Raw genomic sequence first — 23,966 nt, forward strand, 5'->3', positions numbered from 1 at the left:
CATGTTTGAATCTTCGAAACTAACCAACATTAGCAGAACTCATTATATTGTCACTTTTCCCTGTATGTTTTGCCTTAGCAAAGATCTCTTGCAAGCAAAAATTATCCAGGTTTCAGTGAACATCATTAATAAGTCTAACACTTTGCAGCTAAACACACATACACTAATTCTTAAATATCAGGATTAGGACTGATACACCCCATCAATAATACATACAGTATATTCTGTGTCATCTAATTAATATCAACACCTGTAATGCTAAGACATGAACCATGTGAATGGTACCAATGCCGACGCTGTAACCACAGTTTAATGTTAAAGACTTGTAATCTCACACAGTCTACTCTTGACTTCCACAGGCGGAACCTCACCAAGCTGTCGTTGATCTTCAGCCACATGCTGGCTGAGCTGAAGGCCATCTTCCCCAATGGTCTGTTTCAGGGTGACAACTTCCGCATCACAAAGGCCGATGCTGCAGAGTTCTGGAGGCGCGCCTTTGGGGACAAGTGAGTCCAATTATATATTACTTTTTATATATTACTTTAAACAGTAGAAAATTGTATTGCTCCAGTGGTTCCACCCAGGCATCTTGGGGTCCCTTAAAGGGGAATGAAAATGAGTTCAATTCACCACTTAATTAGAAGTTACTACACTAAGAAAATGTATAAGTGACATCTGAGAGAAATAGTTTCACCCTACTTGCTCTTCTTTCATAGTAGTCGCAGACAATAAATATTCTTTCTTAGGCAAATGTTGGTTAATGAGTAAAGTGTGTAGTGTTATGACTAAAACAGTCTTTTTTTGGGGTCCTTGATATGTAAATGTGTGAACCCATGTTCTATACCATTACATACATTTGCATCAACCACTCCCCAAATGTACACAGCAGAAATGAATGAGCCATGTGGAACAACAAGGGCAACACTGGGTTTTCTCAACACTATGTAATGATACATTAATGTCCCTATTTATCAGATAACTTTGTGGTTTATATATCTTATATAGCAGTATATCTATAGCAGTAACTGACCAAAGAATATGACCACTATATGGGAAAGATAAGTTTAGTTTTTTGCAAATGTTGGCCTGAATGCATTGAAATTAACCTGCCACCCCTTTCTTTAAAAGATGTCATCACATCATCTGTCATGACCACTGACCCTTAAAACTGTATGTAGGAGTACTCAAACAGTCTGTTCACAAAATAGCATTTCCTCTATATTTTATATGAATAACAAAAATATAACTTCTGTACAGAAAATGTGGTTCTTTTTTCGTATTCACAAGTGGTGCTGTGCACTGACTTAACTGTTAATGATGCACACAAGAATTGTATAAGAGGCCAGTTGACCCAAAGTTAAAATCAAGATTGTCACCACACATTTATGCACCTAGGGAACGCCAGGCAGAGTGCTGGTAGTCCGCATTCAACACTCATTATTTATGATATCTTGATGTTTGTTTGATTTCAGTTTGTGCAAAGGGATGTCATCATCTGTTTTGTCTTTTTGTGTGTTACAGGACTATCGTGCCTTGGAAGGTGTTCCGTCAGTCTCTTCATGAGTTTCATCCCATCAGCTCCGGACTGGAGGCCATGGCCCTCAAGTCCACAATAGACCTCACCTGCAACGACTACATCTCTGTCTTTGAGTTTGACATCTTCACCAGGCTATTTCAGGTAGGGAACATACAAACACACTCCTGCACACACTGATCATTTCTTCTTGTCTTATCATTTCCGTGTGAGTTAATGAGAAAAGAAATGTGTAAAGGAAGAGAGTGACAGAGAAGACAGAGAGAGAGAGAGAGGGGGGGAGTAATTCAGCAGTCTGTTAGCCTTGGTAAAGGAAACAAATTTCATTTGAGCAGCACATAATGAACTTAAACTAATCTGCTACATCTTTTTTTGGCTAACACTATCAACTTGTTAGCAGGATGCCTGCTGACATATTCACACTGTCAGATGGGACTGAAGTTGAAAGTTTCCTCCACTCTGCTCATGCAGTACAGATAGAGACATTATTTTGTCCTTCTTAAGGGGTGCCTGCTGCTGCTTTACAAGGCCCAGACAGGTCAGGTTTTTCCAACAAGAATCACACAGAGATCTTCCTCAAACACAGTCAAATTTGTGGAATAATTCCCTAGACAGGAATCTAACTAAGCATCCACTTACACTGACAGTTTATGAGTCGTTTTTACTTTGCCAGACACTGACTGAACTTTGTAATTGATAGACCACACCATAGCACACTACTCATGTGCTGGTAGCTGTGGTGAGGTGAAGGGATAAATGTAGCCAGCCATTTATATTTTTCAATCATGAACACAAGGCAGCAGGAAACGGCACATTTATTATTTTCTTCTTCATGAACATATAATGAAGCAGCAGGAGAACAGAGGATGGGTAAAAAGAAAATATAGAAAGGAAAGAGCAAAGGGAAGGCTGAGGGTGGGTTTATCAGGCACCATCTTCAGAGCTCATCTATTGTATATATAGTGCAAGCATTTTTTATCAGCATTGTAATTAACACAGTACCAAATGAAATCTGCCAGTGTTTTACCACATCTCATATCTAAACCTAATAACTGTGTTTTAATTTACATAACCTCAAGCCTCTTGTATTATATTTCATATGCATTAGTGTATGTTGTCTATTCCTGTAGTGACATTTTCCCTGGCTACTTGTGTGTAGGGCACTGACAGGCTTAATGAAAACTAAACAGATTACATACATTTCCTATGACACTCCCTCATACAGAAGTGAAGTCCTCCTCTAAATGTCCTCAAGCTCAGAAGAGGAAGTGAGCCTGTGGCCATTTTAAGCTCTGTCCTTGATATGCAGTAGACTGGGGGTGATGATGCGGCGTTAAGAGCACTTCAAATGTGTTATTTCTTTTCGTATCTTTAGGTTGAGTGATGTGATGGTGAATATAAACCAATATATTAAGAAAAGTTTGCTTGCTCTGCTTAGTTAAGTTCAAAGTTAATCTAGGTTGAATTGATGTCCAAATGGCAAAGAGGTGACTAAAAAAAATAAATGTACACTTACTGGATATTATATTACTGAGCACAATTTTGTTTACTAAAGCAGCTAGCTGGTGATCATATTACACTAAATGGTACAAGAGAGATGAGATCCAATACATTTAACATTGAGTACAGCAGGGGAGACAATTTTGACTTGTCACTTGTAACTACTGTAAAAAGTATAATTTTAATATAAACATGAAGATGCTACAGAGGAATAGGACCGTTTCCCTTTGTCATTTAGCCAAATTTTAAAAAATGTGTGTTTTACATATTAATTGTTGTGTAGCTTTAACTTTGGCCATAACCTCTGCAGCTCATTTTCAGTGTTGCGCTAATTCTACTTCCTTTCACACACCACACAGACTGGTGAGAGCAATTGCAGAACCTACAGCTCACTACTGCACTCCATCAACGCGCTATAGAGTACTATAATTTTTTTCTTTTTCTTTTTTGCGTTAGTCTTCATGTCTTATTGTTAGGTTGTCTTGACTTGATTTGCATCAAGCAGTAGAAACACCTGTGTTGTCCCTTGTGGGAAGCAGTCTGCTCGATTCTGCTCCATTTTACATTTCTCATACTGCGGCTCCAGATGGTATCAAATGAGTTGCACATTGTTTTAAGTGTTGCAAATTAAGGTTAAAGGACCGTTTTACATTGCTTGACCCAGACTGCAGATTGAGATGGCCATTGTAAATTTCACTTAAGTAAACTGTTGTTTTAGCTTCATCTATGATGCATTTCTCTGTCACTCTGCTTGTACTGTCATTGCTGTGTCGATTCACTGACACATCAGATGAGTCACTCTTTTTCTTGTGTCTGTGTGTGTGTAGCCTTGGTCGTCTCTGCTGCGGAACTGGAACAGCTTGGCAGTTACTCACCCGGGGTACATGGCCTTCCTCACCTACGATGAGGTCAAAGCACGGCTGCAAAAGTTCATTCACAAGCCTGGCAGGTGAGACATACAGAGAGACACACGCGTTTATGTAAAACGCGTGTGTACACACAACCTACCAACACACTTTTATTTCCATTTTTGGAACTTAATAAGACAAATTGTGTGACCATGTTCATTTATTTCCACAGGCAACAGCACAGTTTTGGGTTTACTGTTGTTCTCAAGACCTATTTTCATCCCTGCTCAGGAGATTATATACATGTATGTTAATGTGTGTGTGTAGTATTGTTGTTACATACGTGAGTACTGCTCTCACTCTGCATGCAAACACAGACGCACACAAATGCAAATGATCAATGTTCAGTTTTGCATCAACACAGTGATGGACAAGGCACAAGTTCAGTCTTGGTTTCACATACCATTTATGCTTTTGTGTGTGTATGTGTGTGTGTGTCTGTGTTTGTCTGTGTGTGTGATTGTGTGTGTGTGCGCGTGCGTGCGCGTGCGTGCGTGCGTGCGTGCGTGCGTGCGTGTGTGTGTGTGTGTGTGTGTGTAGGCGGGCTTGTGTGCGAAGGACCCAGGGCAGCGTGGCACTGGTACCTAGCATCAATGGCCTGATTGTACACTAAAAGCTGATGTCACTGTTTCGGCCTGGCCTGTGTAGGGCCACGTTGACATCCAAGCAGTTATTGGCCTATTTGAGTGCAGCATTTTGACACTTGAAATTACAACTTACTGTCATAAGTGATCTGTTTATATTATGGGTAGAGCACTCGTTCCACTTCAAAACTGAACATCAAGGCCATCATCAAGACTCCTTTTTTCCACTTGTGCAGTAACGCCAAATTCAGCCCTGTCCTGTCGGGAAATCCTAATACATGCATTTGTGTCATCTAAAATCGATTAATGTGCTGCTCTTGTTTTTTCTGGCTTACCTAAATCACTTACCAGTGGTATCCAGCTTGCCCTGAACGCCTCAGCTGGAGTACTTACGAAGACGGGCTGCTTTGCGCGGATACTCAATACCCCCTAGAGCCGTTTTTTAATTTGGTCATTTCCTGATACAAATTTATCAACTTGCACATAGAAGCAAGCAGCCAGGAAATGTTAGATTGTGTGGTGAGTGGCTAATTTTCTTGTCAGACATATGTGGCCTCCCGTAGCTACACTTCCATTTCCACTCTGTCAGGTGCGGCAGCTAGGCATAGCAGGGGGCAGCTAAGTCCTGTTCACCTGCAGCAGCTAATGAAGGAACGCCCAACCAATGCTAGAGCATCATCATATTTGAGCAGCATTGTGCACCACACCATGCATTTGGCTAATTTTTTTTTTTTTTTAATGTTGTTCTTATGCAACTCATGTTAGGTCTTCCTCGGCCAGGTTCAGTGATAAGTGTGATGATATACCTGTAGCCGCTTTCCTGTTTTTACATATATACTTTCATGTGTGTAATATACATGTAATGTAGTGTATAACATATAACCTATGCTTTATGTGTTTAATGTATTTTTTATGTATATAGCATTTATGTAGAATGCATTTTATGTCAGTTGCTTATCTTTGAATGGGATATCTTTTCATGTGAAGTACATTCAGACTTTTTTCAGTGATCACAGATTAAATTGCCACAGGGCTATTGCTGTGCGAAGTTCAGCCAACATATTTTCATTTGTACCAAATTTATTTCAGAAAAAGTTGTGTGCATCCTTGAAGAACGTGTTTCTTCATGTGTACAGTTTGCCGGACCCATTTGCAGTCCCAACTATTTGATCACTTTTTTAGCGTAACAAAGTGCAACTCTTTGACACAACTTCAATATGTCTTATTTCTCATGTCTCTCTCCCCAGTTACATCTTCCGCCTGAGTTGCACACGGCTGGGTCAGTGGGCAATCGGTTATGTGACAGCAGATGGAAACATACTCCAGACCATTCCCCACAATAAACCCCTCTTCCAGGCCCTCATAGATGGGTTCAGGGAAGGATTGTAAGTTCACTGGCATTTTGTTTGGCACACTAATATCTGTCATTTTCTTTTGGGGTTACATGTAGACCTTTGATCAGCCATGTTTTGGCTGGATCTTGGTCTTCATTTGGTGCAGTTGATAATAAATGATGTAAAAGTCAAATTTCCTGTCATATGTAGGATTCTTTCTGTCATTTCTCCTTCTCTCTTCTCTTCCCACAAAGCATGCATTACTGCATGCTATGCAGCTCTGTTTAGCATCCACGACTGAATCTGCCTTTCAGCTTTAAACCAATCCAGCCATATCATATTGCTTGTTCCCATCATTCCAGTGTTATCATAACCAGAATAGAACTGTTGGTTTCTAAGTGCAGCTCAGTCAGTGGTTTAGCTGGCTGGCGTGAAACTCATCTTTTTATGCCAGCGTTGATTCCTTTGTTTAATGAAAGCTATGGTTGGCCTGCCCCAACCTGTAATCAAGTGCTTATTTAAACTGGGAAAGCCTACATAGTATATCGCCTGCATCTACAAAACATTTGACAAATGGTAATTACAGCATCTGACCCATTTGTAAATTAGTCACTTACTGTACATGCATCAAATTGGTGGTAATATTAAAACACGTTGCCAGATTGAATGAATGGATTGAACAGATGTTTTCATTACCACAGCCTGTTAGGTATACATGCATTATAATCATACTAACTAATGATGATGATAACTTTAAAAGGAAAATGCCTGTGGAAATACCCAAGGATACTTCAAGGGAACCTCTGTACATAACCTCTAAGTTTATGTGCCTCTGCTTCTCCAGCTATTTATTCCCTGACGGTCGGACCCAAAACCCTGACCTGACAGGACTCTGTGAGCCTTCGCCTCAAGACCACATCAAAGTCACACAGGTCAGAGCAATGTTCTTCTCAGACTGCATCCTCAGTCATTTATATCTTATACATTCTCATTGGACTTTGGCATTTTATTGTAAAGGATAAATTTTTTTTATTTTTTTTATTTATTTTTTTTTTTGGTGGACACAGTCCAGGAAATATCCTAGTTGAAAAAAATGATGCGACAGTGCACTGCACAACCAAAAGGAGAAGTAAAAGAAATTATAACTCAGCCCACAGGAACTGAATTAGTCAAGCTTATGTAGCTGATAATGAATAGATTTAAAGGAGTAGCATTTAATGTCTTCTGACATGTATGTTTAAAAAAACAACCACAACTAATGAAGTATACTAGTAAATGCAGAGAAGGTGGCAGTGCAGAAAAATTTAAAGTATGTGCATTTCAAGCATGCCTTTCTATACTTTAAACAGGATGTTTTTGCTTTAATGTTGAGTCATCTTCTTTTAAGACTCTAACAGTTAACCTCATGTTCCCCAAATTAAATGAGGACATGACTTTAAGCTAAGTGTAAATAAAGTTAAAAATAAATGGTGCATTTCAGAGTTTAATTGTTTCATAGTGAAAAGAAATTGTTCCTTTGTCAGTGCAGGGTTTCTCCATGTTAAGTATTACAAGAAACACATATCTCTCCTGAAGTATTTCATACTGTCATCACATTGGGCTCAACATGTTAAATAAGCAAGATACATAACTCTGAACTGGGGAAATATTGTAAAAGAATATCCACCCTGGTGTATCTAGTCTCTGTCGGGTTTGGTTTGCATATCTGCACAGAGTTTGGTAAAGGTGTTTATGAACAGACTCATTTTTGCTTGAGCACAGGACTGAAACTAAAAACACGCCCCCACATTTTGACTTTGCTCCAGATCCTTCTAGGCTCTTTCAAAATGATCTCAGGTGATGTTAGTACCGTATGATGTTACTCTGGGTTCAGGAACTGAGAGCTCATAGTTGTCTCATTTTTTCCCCTCAGGAGCAATATGAGTTGTACTGTGAGATGGGCTCCACTTTCCAGCTGTGTAAGATCTGTGCCGAGAATGACAAGGACGTGAAGATTGAGCCCTGCGGTCATCTCATGTGCACCTCCTGTCTCACTGCCTGGCAGGTACGAGAGTGGGTGGATGGAAAGGGGTTTCTGTGGGTTGGCTGCTCCAAGTAAAGTGTCATAACTCATACCTATTGAGAGGAGAACTCACTGTTGAAGCGTTCCTCTGTACAGACGCAACAGGCATATAAAAGCACATAACCTCCTTTCAACTCCTTGTGTTATTACATCTGCCTTTCTGCCTGTGTTTCAGGAGTCAGAGGGTCAGGGAACGGGATGCCCCTTCTGTCGCTGTGAGATTAAGGGTACAGAGCCCATTGTTGTGGATCCTTTTGACCCCAAGGACAACAGCGGGGGCTCCTGCAGGGGCACATTTGGGGCTGAGGGTGCTCCATCACCCAGCTATGACGATGATGATGACGACAGACTTGAAGACCCTCACCTCATGATGAGCAAACTTGCCTGTGCAAAGGTAAGATTGTGGAAAGACTTAATTGGACAAAAGTTATCCCAGTTTGCTCAAAGTTTCCAGTCATGATACTGGGCAACCTGTTTTAGTATTTCCCACTGATAAAACATTGAGGGTCTTGGCTTAGTTGGTTTGATACCCTGGATGTACCTCATGGGTTTCTGCTGTCCTCTTCTCGTCTCTGTTTTCCTGAGAGACCCATCTCTGTACAGATAAAACACTCCCTGCTTTGCCCTCTTCACTTTTTGTGTGCTTCAAGCTCACGGCTCATATCTAAAGTCTTTCATCTCCATCTTTCATGGTGCCAAGGTAGCAGCTTTTTTGTGCCTCTCAGTATTTGATATGTGGGGCATTCTCCTATCCTACATCTTTTATGTGCCTCAGAGAAGCTCTGTGTGCATTAGTCTGCTTATAGAGTAGGTGAATACCTGAGATCACACACACTTTGATGTGGTCCCTGGAATTTCTTTTGCTTTGATTGCTGACCCGGCCTCTGTCTCATCCTTGTTCTTTAAATGTACTTGTACACTGTGAAGTATTTGGCTGTACTTCATAAATATTTTGTATTGATTTGAGGTAGTTCAAAATGCTTCATGTTAAAACAAAACATGTTTTGGATTTTTTATTTTATTATTTTTTCTTTGAAAAACTGAGCAAAATAAAGCTCTGGCCTTGGAGGGTGCAGTAAAATTAGCCTAGTTACTGTTTTACTGACATTTCGTGTGTTATACTGTCAGGCTGAACAATATATCGAAATATTATCAGTCAGTATCCAAATCACAGGAGCTGATATTTTTGATAAAAGTAAAATGTGTCACAAAATCCAATTATAAATGAAGGATCGTGGTTCTACAGAGATGCTCCGACATATCGTTCAGCAATAATGCAATAATGCGATATTTTTATTACGACACTGCATGATATGATGATTAAAAAAATGATAACATTTTCAGCTCTGTCATCCTGCTCCAGATAGAGATAATCTCAGACCATTCAAAGAGAAATGTGATAAGAACTGTGGTGTTGTGTTTTCCTTTTAAACCACACACAACATGGCTAAGCTTACATTAAAAAACAAGGTGGGTGGGTAATATTAGCTGCAGTCTGGATTGGAGCAACTTTCATCATGTGTATCATGTACAGAGCAAGAGCTGACTGTGTAAAAATGTTTCCCATGTAGCAGAATTTGATCATGTGTCATGTTCTGCTGTTGTAAATGTGATCCAGGTGGAACGCCCCCCGTCACCTATGTCCATGGCTCCTCAGTCCTCTCTTCCCCCTGTGCCGCCCAGACTAGACCTGCTACCACACAGACCTCCCAATCCCCCCGGTGCCTCCAGCCCTGGGGTCACCACGAAGGTAACTGAAAATTCACAACCAGGTTAACATCTTGTTCAGCAAAGAGAGGGCGTTACAGTAAAAGTTCACAGTCACACAGCATCTTCAATATGTGGTTTTATTGTCCAGTTTATATCTGGAAGGGTGTGTCATATCCCGCAGGTATACGGTAAATGATACTGTCATAGGAGAATGACAGGACTTTTTCGCATAGATGGAAGTTCAAATTATTTTAATGCAAGCTCTACTGCAGTACCTGTCATGTTTGTTGTAACATAGAAGACATTTTAGTGTTGTCCCAAAATTTGGTTGCTTCAGTTTACTCCTCAAAGTACTCAAATATCCTGCTTTGCAGCAGGCTCATGCTTGATTTTTGTTTTGTTTTTTTTTTTTTTTGGTTTTTTTGGTGCATCAGCAAAGTCAGAGCAGAGAGTGAAACCTAGGCTTAAGTGTAAGAATAATTTTACTTGTAACCCAGCTCTGTTATTGAAATTACATTCACTCCTATTACCGCATTGACACACGTAAGCTGTTGAAATGATGTTCATAGTAATCGTTTTAAATTCTGCATATGGCTCATTTTAGAGTGTGTTTCCACAGTCTGACACATTCATATTACCACATACATATTTATACTTAAAGCGTAAATAAATGGAAATTGTCAATAGGAATCTGAAAGTGTGAGCAGCTGAGAAACGTTTTTACCATGGTGTTATTCATTAGATGATGTATATTGTTGATTATGATGACGAATGCATACACCGTGGTTATGTTGCTAAATTGATTATTTCCATTTAGCGTTGCTGAATGCATTATTTCCAACAGCACAGGTTTTGCTTGGATTTCACATCAATCTTGTATGTAGTCGAAATGGGCTCTCACCATCTCTGTTCCTCCCCTTCAGGCAGCATCTCACCACAAAGACAAGCCTCTTCCCCTCCCCCCAGCACTGAGGGATCTTCCCCCTCCTCCTCCTCCAGACCGGCCCCACACAGCTGGGACAGCCCCCGATGGACGGCTGCAGAGACGGCCCTTACCCTGCACGCCAGGGGAGCCCCTTCGAGATAAGCTCCCTCCTACACCTCCAAACCGGCCCCTGACTGACTGGAACTCTAGGCCTGTTCCCAAGGCCCCCAACTCTTCTTCATCGTCCTCGTCCTCCTCTTCCTCGTCCTCCCAAGTGTCTAGTTTGGGAGTGGACATTCGAGCAGGTGTCAGGGAACTTTCCAACCGACACTCCCTCCCCTTGGCGCTGCCCTCTGCTCTGGACACCCGCTCAGACTCACAGAAGAACAACAGCTCCCTCAGTCTGGATCACCAACTGGTCAGAGGAAACACAAAACACCACACACTAAACTACCATTTGGTTTGATGTGCATTCACTGGCTACAATTACAGGCACACAGTGTTCAAGTTAGCAGTAATAGTCCAAGTAAACCAAATGAAAGAATCCAGTATACTGTTATGTTGGTCTATTACTATTTGTGAAATCCATGTTGTAGACATGGGTTTGGCACAGCCGTCATAATGGCATTACAGTTCATTTTTATTAATTCTACATTTTGGGAAATATGCTTATTCACTCTCTTCATATTTACAGTACTGACATGACAGTGGTGTCACTCTTAACATTTTAGCACGAAACCAAAAACGAAATTTCCCATGTAGCAAGATTCCTTTAACAAGATTGGTATTTGGTTTCTAGATTTTGATTGTGTGAATATTCTTCACTTTAAAGTTTGTAAGATTTCTGCCTCTGTGTCTTTTCCAGAATTTTGCCGCAGCAGTCGGTCAAGATTATGACACCCCCAAAGTCAAGCCCTCAGCCTCAGCCAACGCCATCTATTCATTGGCAAGCAGGTACGTTGTACTGGCACTATAATGACGTTACATCTTAACCGACATTGATTTTAATGTGTTACAGACATTGATACAAAGCATTGTATTTCATTAAAGACGCACAACCCTCTCGTAAAATTCAGGCTTCAGTGTTTTAGGTTTTATAAATCCAGTTCTACTGTAAATATTCTTGGGTTGTTTGTTCTCAGACCATCTCAAGCCCTGAGGTCAGTGACAGGAGAGGAGGCACGGGACAGTGAGGAGGAGTCGGAGTACATGGTCCCCTCCTCGCGCCCTGTCCTGCCCCCCATCACGGCACCACCTGTTGGAGAGACCCCACCAGTCCAAAGGCCGCCACAACCTCAGCCTCCATCAGCACTCCAGGCACAGAGCCAAGCCTCCACACTCAACTCAAGGTATTAAACACACTCAGTGAATCCACTTCCACTAGCACAAAAATGACTGTCTTTGGTGGTAGTGATTTGTTAGTAATCACAAGGTTGTGTATGTCCCTGTTATTTTATTATTGTTGTTGTTTTCTGTTGTAGGCTGACATTGGCTGAACTAGAGGATGGACCTCAAATGTATGAAGCTATGTACAACATCCAGGCCAGGTCACAGCCAGCCAGAGATTCAGGTATTTTGATTCACAAACATTTCACTGACTAGAATTAGCTGAGCGAGGATAGAATAAAATTATCTATGCCTTATGTTTATTCACATAAACATAAGGCATAGTCTGTATTTAACGTTGTGTAGTTCTATCTGTCAGAGTCTGTAATGTTAACAAATTGTTTCCCATCCTTCCAGACTATTCAGAGTTGCCACCTCTGGCAATGGCCAATGGTCCTAGAGACCACACAGCTGAGGACAGAGAAGAAGAGGAAAACGGCTATGACTTTCCAAAACCCCGGCTGCCAATGCCCCCTGCCCGACGGACCCTTTCAGAATTGGGGGGATCGTCTTCCTCCTCTTCATCCTCCTCATCATGCTCATCCTCCTTGGCTGCTTTCAGCCGCCTTTCCCTAGATTCAGACGCTGGAGCTGCAGCATGTAAGTATGCTTGGCTCTGTTGAGCCACAGCTGGTTGCTAATACATGATAAAACTTCACAAACAAAATGCTCAGTGATTGTGATAAATACCCAGCCTACACAGTTGTATTTTGAACACTCTATTTTGGTACATTTACAGGGGAATCCCAAGCAATGCAATTGTAAACTAAATGTTCAGATACCCCCAAATTATGGGGTAATTAACAGTGAGCCATGTTCTGAAAGAGAGGTTTGTTACTGTAGTATATGGCCCATGTCATCCAAGTTTACAGGTCATTTTTTTGCCCCAATTTGCACATGTGCTAGACAAGGTTTATGAGCTAGATAAGGTTATGTCTGGCTGTCAGAAATAATGAAATGAAAATGAAACTATATCAACAGCTAGATACCTTGAGGGTAGGTAAGAAATACTTCTTGTTATCTGAACAGTTAAATGACCTGTTAAAACATGGGCTCTTCTGTTAAGATACTTGACATTTAAAAGTTGAAATTTTACATTAAGAACAGAAAATAGTACATGTGTTTTATAAAATCACTTGGATGTAAAAAAAAAAAAAATATATATATATATATATATATATATATATATATATAAAAAATAGCATCCTCTTCAGGTCCTTCTCTGCCAAAATGAATTAAAATTGCTGATGAATCAATATCTTGAAGTAGTGCAAAAGTTCAGTGACAGAGAGAGCAGCCCAAAAAGTTGACTTAAGTGTTTTCCTGCAACCTGGTATGGGGCCAGACATAATACAGATTTTCCAGAAGCTCTCTGAAGTTAATGCTTGAATCCAATATGGACTTTGATAAATTGCCATGAATCGATTGCCAGACATCATTTGCTCCAGTATGTGCAATCACTGTGTGCAAGGAAGGGTAAAGACCAGTAATTACAGAGAGCTATTCACTAACATCAGTGACCTTAAACCTAAAACAAAAGTAAGTGATGCTTCCAGGATTTTGGACAAACCTGATGGCAGAGTAACCATCTGTATCTCATACTGACCACTGAGATATCATCCCTTGCAGATAACAGGTTGTGTAGAGGTTATACTAATGCATTATTGGTGGCCCAAACAGACCTCTCACACTCTGGAAGAAATGTAAACAGGTGCAGGAGGAACCATGGAGAGCTGTAGGAGAACAGGACTCCAAGGCAACATGGGAGGATTGTTTAAGAGGATTTTGGTGGAGTCACTGACAAGCTTAATGATGATAACTTGCTGGTCGATGGTGCTAATATGAAGCCTTTCAGCGGTGAAAGCCACAGAGCTAAAACATTATCTTAACGTGACAATCTTTAATTTCTCAGAGCAATCTTAGCCTCTGCAGCAAGCTGACATTTAACCACCTAAGATGATTGCTGGGTGTCTGAGTGTTCAACTAAAGCCCTGAATCCTGTACCTGAGGGCCAATTAAGTTGCTCTCAAACACTGACAAGCTCTCCCGTTATGATTGGGCTCTTTATGAGTGCCTTGTCAAAAGGTCACAGTTGTGGAAAAGTCAACCAGTTCACCTATATACATTATGATAAAAACATGCAGCTTACCTCACAGACTATTCACATGCTGACTGCTGCAAGCGCCAAATTACAGTGATCAAGATCTTTTTTAAATTAAATTCCATTGACCTATATTGACGTTTAGGTTATTTAAAAGGAATTTATTTTGTCTCAGATTTGACAGAACTAGAGTGTTTCAGACCTTGTGGCTTTACAGGCATATACACTCACCCTCCCTGTTTCTTCAGCCTTCTCAGAGCCAGTGGAAGCACCAGAGAGACCTCCAAAGCCCCTGCCCAGACGGATCAATTCAGAGCGTCGACCCAGTCCTGTCCCGCCCATCCCTGCTCCACCCAGTAGTGGCGCAACGGGAGGAGAGGCCAACCCTCAAATCAGTAGCGAGATAGAGCACCTCATGAGTCAGGGATACTCTTACCAGGACATCCAGAAAGCACTGATGATCGCACAGAACAATATCGAAATGGCCAAGAATATCCTACGTGAGTTTGTCTCCATTCCCTCCACCGCTCATATTCTTACATAGCACACTCCTTGTGCCTCTCTTTCGTGTCTGCTCTCTCGCCCTAGCTTGGCCCAGCCTGGTTGGGTTTAGGTTGGCACAGGCCAGCCCAAAGCCCAAAGCCCATTGCCTGCAGCACTACCTCTGGTGCTGGCTGACGCCCTACGCCCCTGTGGATTTTAACTGGCTGTTACTCCAGCAAACTCACAGCATCTCTGGGACTCTGCGTCCTGCACTCCATGCGCTTTCAACAGTGTCTGGCCTTCTTAAAACTGTTACAGTAGGCCTCTTCGTTTTCAAGAACATCTCCGTGGGACTGACTGAGCACATGTGGAGCAATGATGGGACGCCACATAACGCAAGACTTAAGTAGGAATCCTGGGAAGAGAGATTCTTACCTTTCATGTCGAAGCCTCTTGCTGAAAATGTAACCAACACCTCACAAATAAAACTAAAAATGTATGTCTATATGAAAATTTAATATATGAGTAAATATATATTAAATGTGTGTAATATATACAGTACGTGCATATACAGTATGTGAAAAAGATTTCAGCTTTGAGGGTCGCTGTTGGTACAAGCGATATGGGTAGACAGGGACCAGATTAAAGGGGGGTTTGGCCCTCTGTCAGACTAAGGGATGTGATAGTGTGGAGAAGTACACGTGAGGAAGAGTTGGAGTGTCTTCCTCACCAGGATGTGTCGGTCAGCAGCAGCTTGGAAGACATGCAGCAGAGCTTTTCCGTGATGAATTCAGTCTGTTATGGCCTTTGATTAACAACTTTGCTTTGGTACTTTTTTTTTTTTTTTAGAAAGACATCCTTGTTTTGTCGTGCGTTTTTTTTATTTTTAAGTAGCATGACGATGGTTTCAGGTCTGAACTGTTGTCTGGCAGTGTGTGTGCCCATGTGTAAGTGTGTGTTTGTGTATGTGAGCATGCATGTTCGCGTGTCTGCCAGACCTACTCCTCATGACCTGCTCTCAAACGAACCCCTGTTCCTGTACAACATGAATGTGGAATTACAGTCAGTATACTCAGACTCATGCTCTGTAAATGTACTACTGCTCTTACTCATATGGCAGGGCCTAGTGTAGCTGTAGAGTCTGGCAGTGAGATTATTAGAGGACATACTAATGTTGACAACCCTGCAGTACCAGACAGACTAGTGTTGTGTGATCCATGGCGGCTGAAATGTTTTCGTTCTGTCTTTGTCTAACTTCATTGGCTGGCTGATTCGGGTTTCTGCCTCCAGCGCAGTCCAGTGTTATGAAACAAACAAAAAAAAAAGTTATTGATTTACTTTGGTAATATATTATTGTAATATGATCATAAATATTGTTATTATAATTAATTCAGAAGTGCTTCACTGCTGCTACTATTGTTAGTGCTAAACAATTAAGCCTTAAATGTACATTTGTGAATATTGTGTTTAACGTCATCCTGTTTCTTTAAAGTGACAGTATCACCCGTGTTACTCCAGTCCGTAATGTAGCATACTTGAAAGTACAAATAGCTTGTGAGATTGCAGCCCTCTCAAGCTGTCAACTTTTCAGTGTTTTAAAATCTTTAGTTTTTTTTTTTGGTTTGGTTTTGTTTTGTTTTTTTCTGTATAGCAACAGTAATAAAGCAGACAAAATGCTTTGGGTATGGAAACCAGCCATTTTGTAATAGATTCAGGCTTCTCTTTCACATCAGTTTCCCTTCTCTGTGGAGTTCGCCACACTGAAAGGGAGTGAGGCTTTTTAAAAAGTAGGCTCATGGGTTTGCTGGCCCACCCCCAAGTCTACATTGAAATCAGTATTTGGGCTGACTGTAAGAACTAACTCAGGAATAATGTTTATCTGAACACATGGCGTTCACCCTGGCTTTCAAAAAAACAGAGGAGACTCATTGGCAGAGACAGCAGCTCACCTTTCCGCTGTCTGTACATCCAGGTGACATGTAGCCAAACGTATCCGCTTAATGAAGTCACACAAGTAGCCTATTACTTTTTTTTTTTTTTTTTTGTCTCACAGTATAACTTGCACATTTTTTGTATGATTTCAAATATTCACAGGACTAGAGACAGCAGCTTCATTTCCAGGTACTATGAATGAATAAGAAATTAATGCAAGGAGCTTTTAGGTACATTGACTTGAACCTCTCCCAGCATATGAAGAATGTTGTTATTTTTGGGAGGGTGTAGATGACATGTCAATAGCTAATCAGCTCTAGCTTATTCTGGGTAATGGTATGTATTGACTGGAACCTCCACACTGTCTGGCCATCCTCTAGTTCTTTTGTTTCTGTTCCTAGTTGCCTTGAGAAACTTCTTGAATGATGGGTAATGGTTGGGGAGGTCCCCAATCCTCAATACTGTACCAATGTTTTGTTGATGTTTTTGAGGACAGCATTGTCGTGTATTATTTACCTTTTAATTTTGTTTTGTTTTCGCACAGTATACCAATTTGTGCTTTGATACTGTCACTCTAAAGAAAAGCAAATTGTATAAAGTTAGTGATATGAAAGAAAAACATGCTGTTTTATTTCTTTTTGCATTCCTGTACATGTATTTTGTTCCAAAGGTTTTGTTTACTTATGTGAATAATTCTGTGAGCAGTGCCATATGTTTAGAGATCCTTACCATGTTTAGAATAAGGCCTCGTTTTTGAAGAGAGTTTGTAGGTATTGATCTCTACCTGTTGATCTCTGAAGGCAAGATTGTGCAGTATTGCTTGTATTAATCTGTCCTCTCTCAATCATCAGCCGCATCAGGCCTCAAGTAAGAGAACAAGCACTGGTCTGCATCCCAGACCAGTTCTCAGCCTCAGTGATGCTAGATGTGTACCAGCCCCTGTTGCGTCAAGTCCCTCTGCTGAGGTACTTCAATTTTCTGCCAGAAGAGGGAGCTGTTGTTCCATGTATCCGTGTTGCTTCTCATCAGTAAAAGGCATTCATTAACTTTTTGATGGTTTTTAAAGCTCATATCACTTTGGAAGTATGCACAGTGCTGTTAATAAAATGATAAGCAAAAGGCATCACACACGTCTCTCTTCTCTACATACTTATTCTAGAATGTTTGACTTGCAGGCGACATTATTCTGGGAACTATCCAGTGTAAAAAATTAAACAATATCTTCTGCACATTGTCAAATGAGGATACACAGGACATTGTGATTATTATCATTAGTAGATTACTTATTGAACAGCAAATTCACTGAATTAATTCATGCATTGACTTTATAATGCATTAATAATGTAAAATTAAAAACATTACAGTGACTATTCACTTTTATACTTTGGCATATTTTGCTGTGAATATTTTTTATGCTAAGATTGCAGCAGCATTATTTTGTTTGATATTAAAGATGGTTGAATTCAGTTTGGGGACATGCTCACTCACTGATGGGGCTTACTGGGACGCTTAATGGAATGGGGCCACCATTCATGTTTTTTTTTTTTTTTTTTACACCTGTGCTTTTCCTGCTTTGCAAAGTCAAAATGTGCTGTGAACACAGTTTGCTGAAGTGAAGCCGGAGGATAGATGAGAAACTATACAGGACCAGACATGACGGTGGAAACAGTCCGAAGGCACAGATTTGATGTTTTGAAGATGATGCAACAAAGTGGGCTTAACATTTCAGCACAGTATATATTCGGATAACAAACAGTTCTCGCACAGACCTGCAGACAGGTTCAGGTCTTCACTTCTGTTTCTGTTTATATCTTATAGCTCATGGTCTTGAAAGTTCAGTAATGCACTTGGTAACTGCATTAAAAAGCAAAATCTGATTTGATGCCCAGCTGCTAGATCAAATCAGCATCATATCTAAGCAATTTTAAAAACTCTTACTAAACTTAATAAACCTATATTCTGTGCACCAACAGACGAATAAGCATATAACATGCTTATTTATGTCTGCAGGAACAAGACGATAACATGTTTTACTTGTCTGCATGTTGTGTGCATGAATACATGATTTACAGGTCAGTTGTTTCCAAACAAGTTTCCTAGAAAGCTGCTACTAATTATAGGAACAATAGATATTTCTTTGAAATATCTGCTTCATTTAAACCCAAGTAAATACTCATACAATACTCCAAATACTGGAAACTTAATATCCATATATTTATATGCATGCTTGCCTTTAGACAGATTTCACATTCCTCATGTTGCGCTGGCCTGTGGCACGTTGACAAAAAGTTTAAGCTAACTGTTATTAATAATTATAATTTTTATAAAGTATTACAGCCTATTATGGAGCTCACTATCTAACTTCAACAGATACATTTTCAGTTCCTCTTTTCTTTTAAGTCAATCTTTATTTGGTATAATTTTCAAAAACTACAAACAATGAATTTGTTGGTAAATTGGTTTGAATGCCATCAGTGACATTAATTTTACATTCTACAACTCCAAGGCATTAAAGGGCATTTTACAGATTTCAAACATCCAAAACAATTTAACACAGGTAGTTCTTAAAACAGCAGAAACATAAAACAGACTAAGAGAGGACAGGAAGGGTAAGTATGACAGCTGCACAGAGCTTTGTGATTTATCTTCCAATTTGATTTGCATATATGGAATCAAAGTCCGCTGTTGTTTCCCAGAGATGTGAAGGAGAAGTCTTAAGAACTTAGGAAAAGATACTGCACTGAAGAGAGAATATGACTGAACTTTCACTGGGCTCTTTTTTTTTTGTTTGTTTGTTTTTTAAACCAGTTTTATTCATAACACATGTACTATAAATACTCCTTTCCAAACCACAAAAACAAATGAAATGTTGAAATAAGATAACATGAAAGGAATACGCAAGCAGATAAAGTTGAGCCATTAAAATAATGATTAAACAAAATTAACTGAGCAAGAGGTCAGAATAAATTATATTCAGACAAAAGTATATAGAGTTTCCTGGTTTGGGCACTTTTTACATTTTTATACATTTGTTAAGTGGGGAAAATAAATTTTTAGTGCTTTACACAATGGGGGGGGGGTTTATTAAAATGACATTTACGTATATAGCCCAGTGTATTGTTATGATGATATTGTTAACTAGAAATCTGGATAGATTTAAAGAGAATAAATCTACATTTATGGATTTGGAGCTCAGGATTTCCATACTTTTCGGACTGTGTCCCAAATATAAGGCAGATGCTCTGTTGTTTCTACATTTGTGTGGGTCGGCCAGGGTTAAACTAAAAACATGTGTCCAATACATCGACAGGTGTCACTTCAATTGTGGGACAGCATTTTCTCCTTTCCTTTCATAAAGGAAGCTCCAGTGTTTCCTATGCTAAAGGAGATCAGAAAGGAAGCATTGGAGCTCCTTTCCTTATCAATTAGAGAATTCAAACAGGTCTTATCACGGCTGTCGCTATGATACTTCCGGGTCACTTCCTAAGCAAAAAAAATACTTTTCGACCTCAGCCATTATTTCTGTGTCTGTCAACACATGAATTCATTCACTCATTAAACAGAGATGTGTCTTTTCCTTAAAGGTGGTCGACTTCATGCTGTGAACCATATTTTACCATGGACCAATAATCTGTTCTACCCTCATCTGTCCTCCTAAAAAAAGAAATAAAAATCACTACTGAAATACATACAGTCACATTCAAAAAATGGTTTCACATTAGAGACACACAACAACACAACGGCACGAAGAGTAACGACAAAGAAATCAGTGCACTGAACATTAAATATAACCATACTAAGTACAAAATGTGGAGTTTCTACATGAATGTGATTTAAGGCATTTGCAACTTTTTAACCTGACTGTTTGCAAAGCATGAACTCCAACACACACAAAAGATATCAAAACTAGACGGTGAAGGAAAGAAACAGTAAAGTAATGAGAACTACACATAATGTTAACCCTCCTAAGTCAAATCCTGAACAGATTATTCACCCGTCTCACAAAAATAGTTTCTTTAATATAGACAAACTGGTGAGTGTAAAGACAGGGCTGTTAGCTACAGAGGAAAAAACAACAACAACAAAAAAAAACAAATGTGAATGACTTGTGATTTAATGACCTAAAAGTTTATTTTCAGAGCTAAAAGGCAACATTTTGGGCAAGGCTGGGACTGGCTGTAGAGAGAGGCATTGTTGCATCCCAAAAATTTCAGTGTACAGACTTAAGCAAAACAGAGAACACGAAAAACAAAATATAGAAACAAGATGGCTAAAACTACTTAAGCTCTCTCTGCTCTCTAGAACAAAATATAACACTATCTGGTAATTTATTTTTGGTTGTTTTTTTTATTGTGTTATTTTAAATAAAGAAATATATACACAGATTATAATATATACACTTGAGCTTTTTCATACGTCTCTTTGCCTGAGGTGATGCTTAGTCAGGTATAAAAAAAAAGTCCCTGGTCAACTTTGTGCTCTAATGATTGTTCTACAGACGATCAGCAGGTTACACGGCTCTTTGGTTTAAGGGGGATGCATTATTAACAGACTTAATGTCATGGAGTGATCAAATCACTTCTCGTTAAAGCTTGAGGTGCATTCCAAGAGAAATGTGCTGGGCTGTAAAGGACAGTAAGCAAAAGCTGCATCTTAGAATAGTTTGAGTCTCAGTCGTCCATCAGGATATTAACTGACAGACGACTGAGCTTCTCCATGACATCACTCTGGGATAAGGAGCTCTGGTTTGAGGGAAGTTTGAAGGAAGTTTGAAGGCATCGGCAGGCCTGAGCCTGAGAGGGAAGAACGGGAGCAGCTGTTGGTGTGTCTGAAGTCACCTCTGCACGTCCAGGTGCTCACCACCCTTTACTCCAGAGTGCAAACAGACATTACAACACAGAGACAAAAAGAGAGGGTTGGGGTGGAGCATGTGTAAATATGTTAATGGCGTCATCAGATCAGCAGAAAAACAGAATTATCTTTGGCCTGAGCCAGTTCAGTTTAAGATTAGGTATCTACCTGGTCGCTGGGAGGTTTTTTTTCTCCATTGACCCCGAGAAGAATCGCTTCCTCTGTGTTGTCGCTCTTCATCTCCACCACGATGTTATCTTTGTTAGACTTGTCTTTGGTGCTGTTAGACCAGGAACATGCCCACGTTAGAAACATGCATATTGCAGTATGCTGTTTGGCCATAATGAGTGATGATTAGAGCTGGCAGATAGTATTATATTTATTATTGTATATCAACTTTCAGAGGAATTATGCTGAGGTACACTTTGACAAAATTTTATATGTGAGGATTTTATGTAATTATATGCATATTCCATCCAGTGTTTTAATTTTTGTAATCAATTTTTACCTTTAAAAGAAATGCTATTATCAAATATTTCTGCCTAACGATAACTTCTCATCAAAATAGAAAATGCCAAATGTTCTCTCATTATCTCAAGATTATCAGTATTTGAAATGAGGCATGAGGTAAAGTAAGCACAATTGGTTGTGTGAATACTGTAATGCTGAAAAGTATTTAACATTAAATGACAATTTACACTACTATAACAAACAGTCCTGACAGTAATGAAAAGAAAAGAAATGGCAATAATAGTATGTTGCAATGCTGCTCACCAGGGTTTATGTTGTTCAAATAAGGACAGATTCTTGCAAACACATGATGTACTGATTCTGTGACCTGAACACTCAGCAATAAGACTCTATGCTGAGTACTGAGTGTTTGATTTTGTGTTTTGAACTTTGGGCAGAATTTTGTGTTCAAAGGTAAGAAGTCAGTTTGTACACTGAAACTCTGTTGTGACAACTGAGCCCTTGTAAAATGCTAGAGCACTGTGACATAGATTTTAGCCATATCTCACAGCCTTGGTGATAATTACTCTTTTTTTGGCACTCCACATATTTTAAGACACATCATATTAACATATGATGTGTCTTAAAATATGTGTGAAGTTACTCTCATTGCACTTACAGGTCTTGCTTGCCAGATCGGCCACAGATCTTGCCCTTTTTGTAGAGGAAGTAGAGCACACTCCCCAAGATGGCCAGCAGCAGGATGCAGACGATGATGACCGCAATGATAACACCACTGCCCTCTGGTGGAGAAGACGCACAAGGACAACCATGATTACAAACTGTAATTAATGAGATTACAGCATGCAGCTGGAGAGTCGCATTCAGGATCGCGTTGGGCAGGCTGTGCAGCATTCCACAGTGTGTAGGAACAGTAGATAGCATACAGTGCGTCTAAAGAGAGCGCAGCACTAGCATCAGGTGACCCAAACCTGGCAACCTAAAGAGAGTAAGGTGCAAAGTCATTTGAGAGTGTAGGAGAAGAGGTTTGCTTGTACAACAGCCAGACAACATGCACAGGGAGAGGTGAAGATGGGCTATTTAATGATAGTTTGATGTTTTGTTCATCGGGGGTGGGGGTGGGGTCTGATGAAAGGGAGGTGCTGTAGAGGAGAAGTGGAAAGCAGCTTTTTGCCTTTGAGGTCAAGAGGAGAAGAGGAATCTGCAGCAACGTGACATACAAACCTTTCTTGATTTTCTTCGGTGGGATAACTGTTTCTGTTTTAACTGAGAGAAACCACAAGAGCACAATTAACAGTGGGTGGCTGGAGGTGTAAACTAGACACACACATTCATCCAGAGGCAGTTAAGATCTTCAGCAGAGGCTTAAACTGAATACAATAAATGTTTAATTTGAGAGGATCTTATCTGTTATTTGGAACTAAACATCTACTTCGACTGTGGTCAGTAGCACAGCAGTCGTTTCCCAGAGCAGCAGGGCCAGGCAGCCCTGTTTAATCTCATTTAACCAGCCTTTTGCGAGAAACAACAACCCAGAACAGTTTTCCTCTGAGGGGATGGATATTTCCTGACATGACGTAGAGGACAGTGAGGATGCAGAAGGAGAGAGAAAACACAAGGCAGCAGGCGTAATGGAAGTCAGGAGACTCGCTCTGAGTGCATTTAAAGCATCAGCTGCTTTCTAGAGTCACACTGATTTCACATGTGTTCGTGGTTGTGTGCTGTTTATGTAGCTGTACACCATAATGCCAACAGGAAGGCCCATTACTCGTAAACCATGTCAGTACTTTTTTATCTAATTCAACTAATTACTGTTCTGGCATAGAAAGTTTTCATTTTCACATAATTTGCAAAACTAATATTAAAATATCACATGTAAGCAAATGACATTTAATTATATAAGAGCTTAACAGGCAGAAAATGCATACTGGCTGTCAAAAAGACACCTTGCTGCAATAACAGGCCTCTGTAATATTACCCATTCAAAACTATAAATACCTTGTGGAAACCACAGAGATTTAATCAGAGCAATCAGTACTTAACACGTTGTAATGTAATTTTGTGGTAACTGCTGCAGCCTTCACGGGCATTCTAGTTTTACTTTCTCACTCTCATTCTTTCTGCCTGACTCACCAAAAAACAGCAGAGCCAGCTCATGAAAGAAAGGAGGTCTGTAAACCACCTA

The 23,966-nt window shown here is 40.0% G+C and overlaps 2 protein-coding genes across 7 annotated transcripts in view; one reads left to right on the forward strand and one right to left on the reverse strand.

Annotated features, from left to right (window-relative positions):
* cbl (Cbl proto-oncogene, E3 ubiquitin protein ligase) overlaps positions 1–17,582 on the forward strand; it is a 38,406-nt gene extending 20,824 nt beyond the window's left edge. The window contains exons 3-16 of the mRNA XM_071497062.1: positions 360–506; positions 1,522–1,678; positions 3,862–3,983; positions 5,774–5,911; positions 6,705–6,792; positions 7,773–7,904; positions 8,098–8,316; positions 9,541–9,672; positions 10,556–10,975; positions 11,423–11,511; positions 11,700–11,906; positions 12,039–12,127; positions 12,301–12,543; positions 14,293–17,582. Of these exons, the coding sequence (XP_071353163.1) occupies positions 360–506; positions 1,522–1,678; positions 3,862–3,983; positions 5,774–5,911; positions 6,705–6,792; positions 7,773–7,904; positions 8,098–8,316; positions 9,541–9,672; positions 10,556–10,975; positions 11,423–11,511; positions 11,700–11,906; positions 12,039–12,127; positions 12,301–12,543; positions 14,293–14,588 (2,479 nt within the window). The 3' untranslated portion in view covers positions 14,589–17,582. The remainder of the gene's footprint in view (positions 1–359; positions 507–1,521; positions 1,679–3,861; positions 3,984–5,773; positions 5,912–6,704; positions 6,793–7,772; positions 7,905–8,097; positions 8,317–9,540; positions 9,673–10,555; positions 10,976–11,422; positions 11,512–11,699; positions 11,907–12,038; positions 12,128–12,300; positions 12,544–14,292) is intronic.
* A 2,983-nt stretch (positions 17,583–20,565) lies between these two features.
* The window catches only part of mcamb (melanoma cell adhesion molecule b), a 37,581-nt gene continuing 34,180 nt past the window's right edge, over positions 20,566–23,966 (reverse strand). For 2 of the 6 annotated variants that reach the window (XM_071497067.1, XM_071497063.1), the window contains 4 exons: positions 23,006–23,047; positions 22,440–22,563; positions 21,479–21,590; positions 20,566–21,323 (listed from right to left, as the gene is read on the reverse strand). In XM_071497067.1, the coding sequence (XP_071353168.1) occupies positions 21,294–21,323; positions 21,479–21,590; positions 22,440–22,563; positions 23,006–23,047 (308 nt within the window). In that variant the 3' untranslated portion in view covers positions 20,566–21,293. Of the gene's footprint in view, positions 21,329–21,478; positions 21,591–22,439; positions 22,564–23,005; positions 23,048–23,966 lie in introns of all 6 variants that reach the window. The other 4 variants (XM_071497068.1, XM_071497064.1, XM_071497069.1 and 1 more) reach the window with 3 other exon arrangements.

Source organism: Trachinotus anak, unplaced genomic scaffold (genome assembly GCF_046630095.1).
Source record: "Trachinotus anak isolate AG129_WGS33_773 ecotype Australia unplaced genomic scaffold, CSIRO_AGI_Tana_v1 ptg000014l, whole genome shotgun sequence".
Classification (NCBI taxonomy): domain Eukaryota; kingdom Metazoa; phylum Chordata; class Actinopteri; order Carangiformes; family Carangidae; genus Trachinotus; species Trachinotus anak.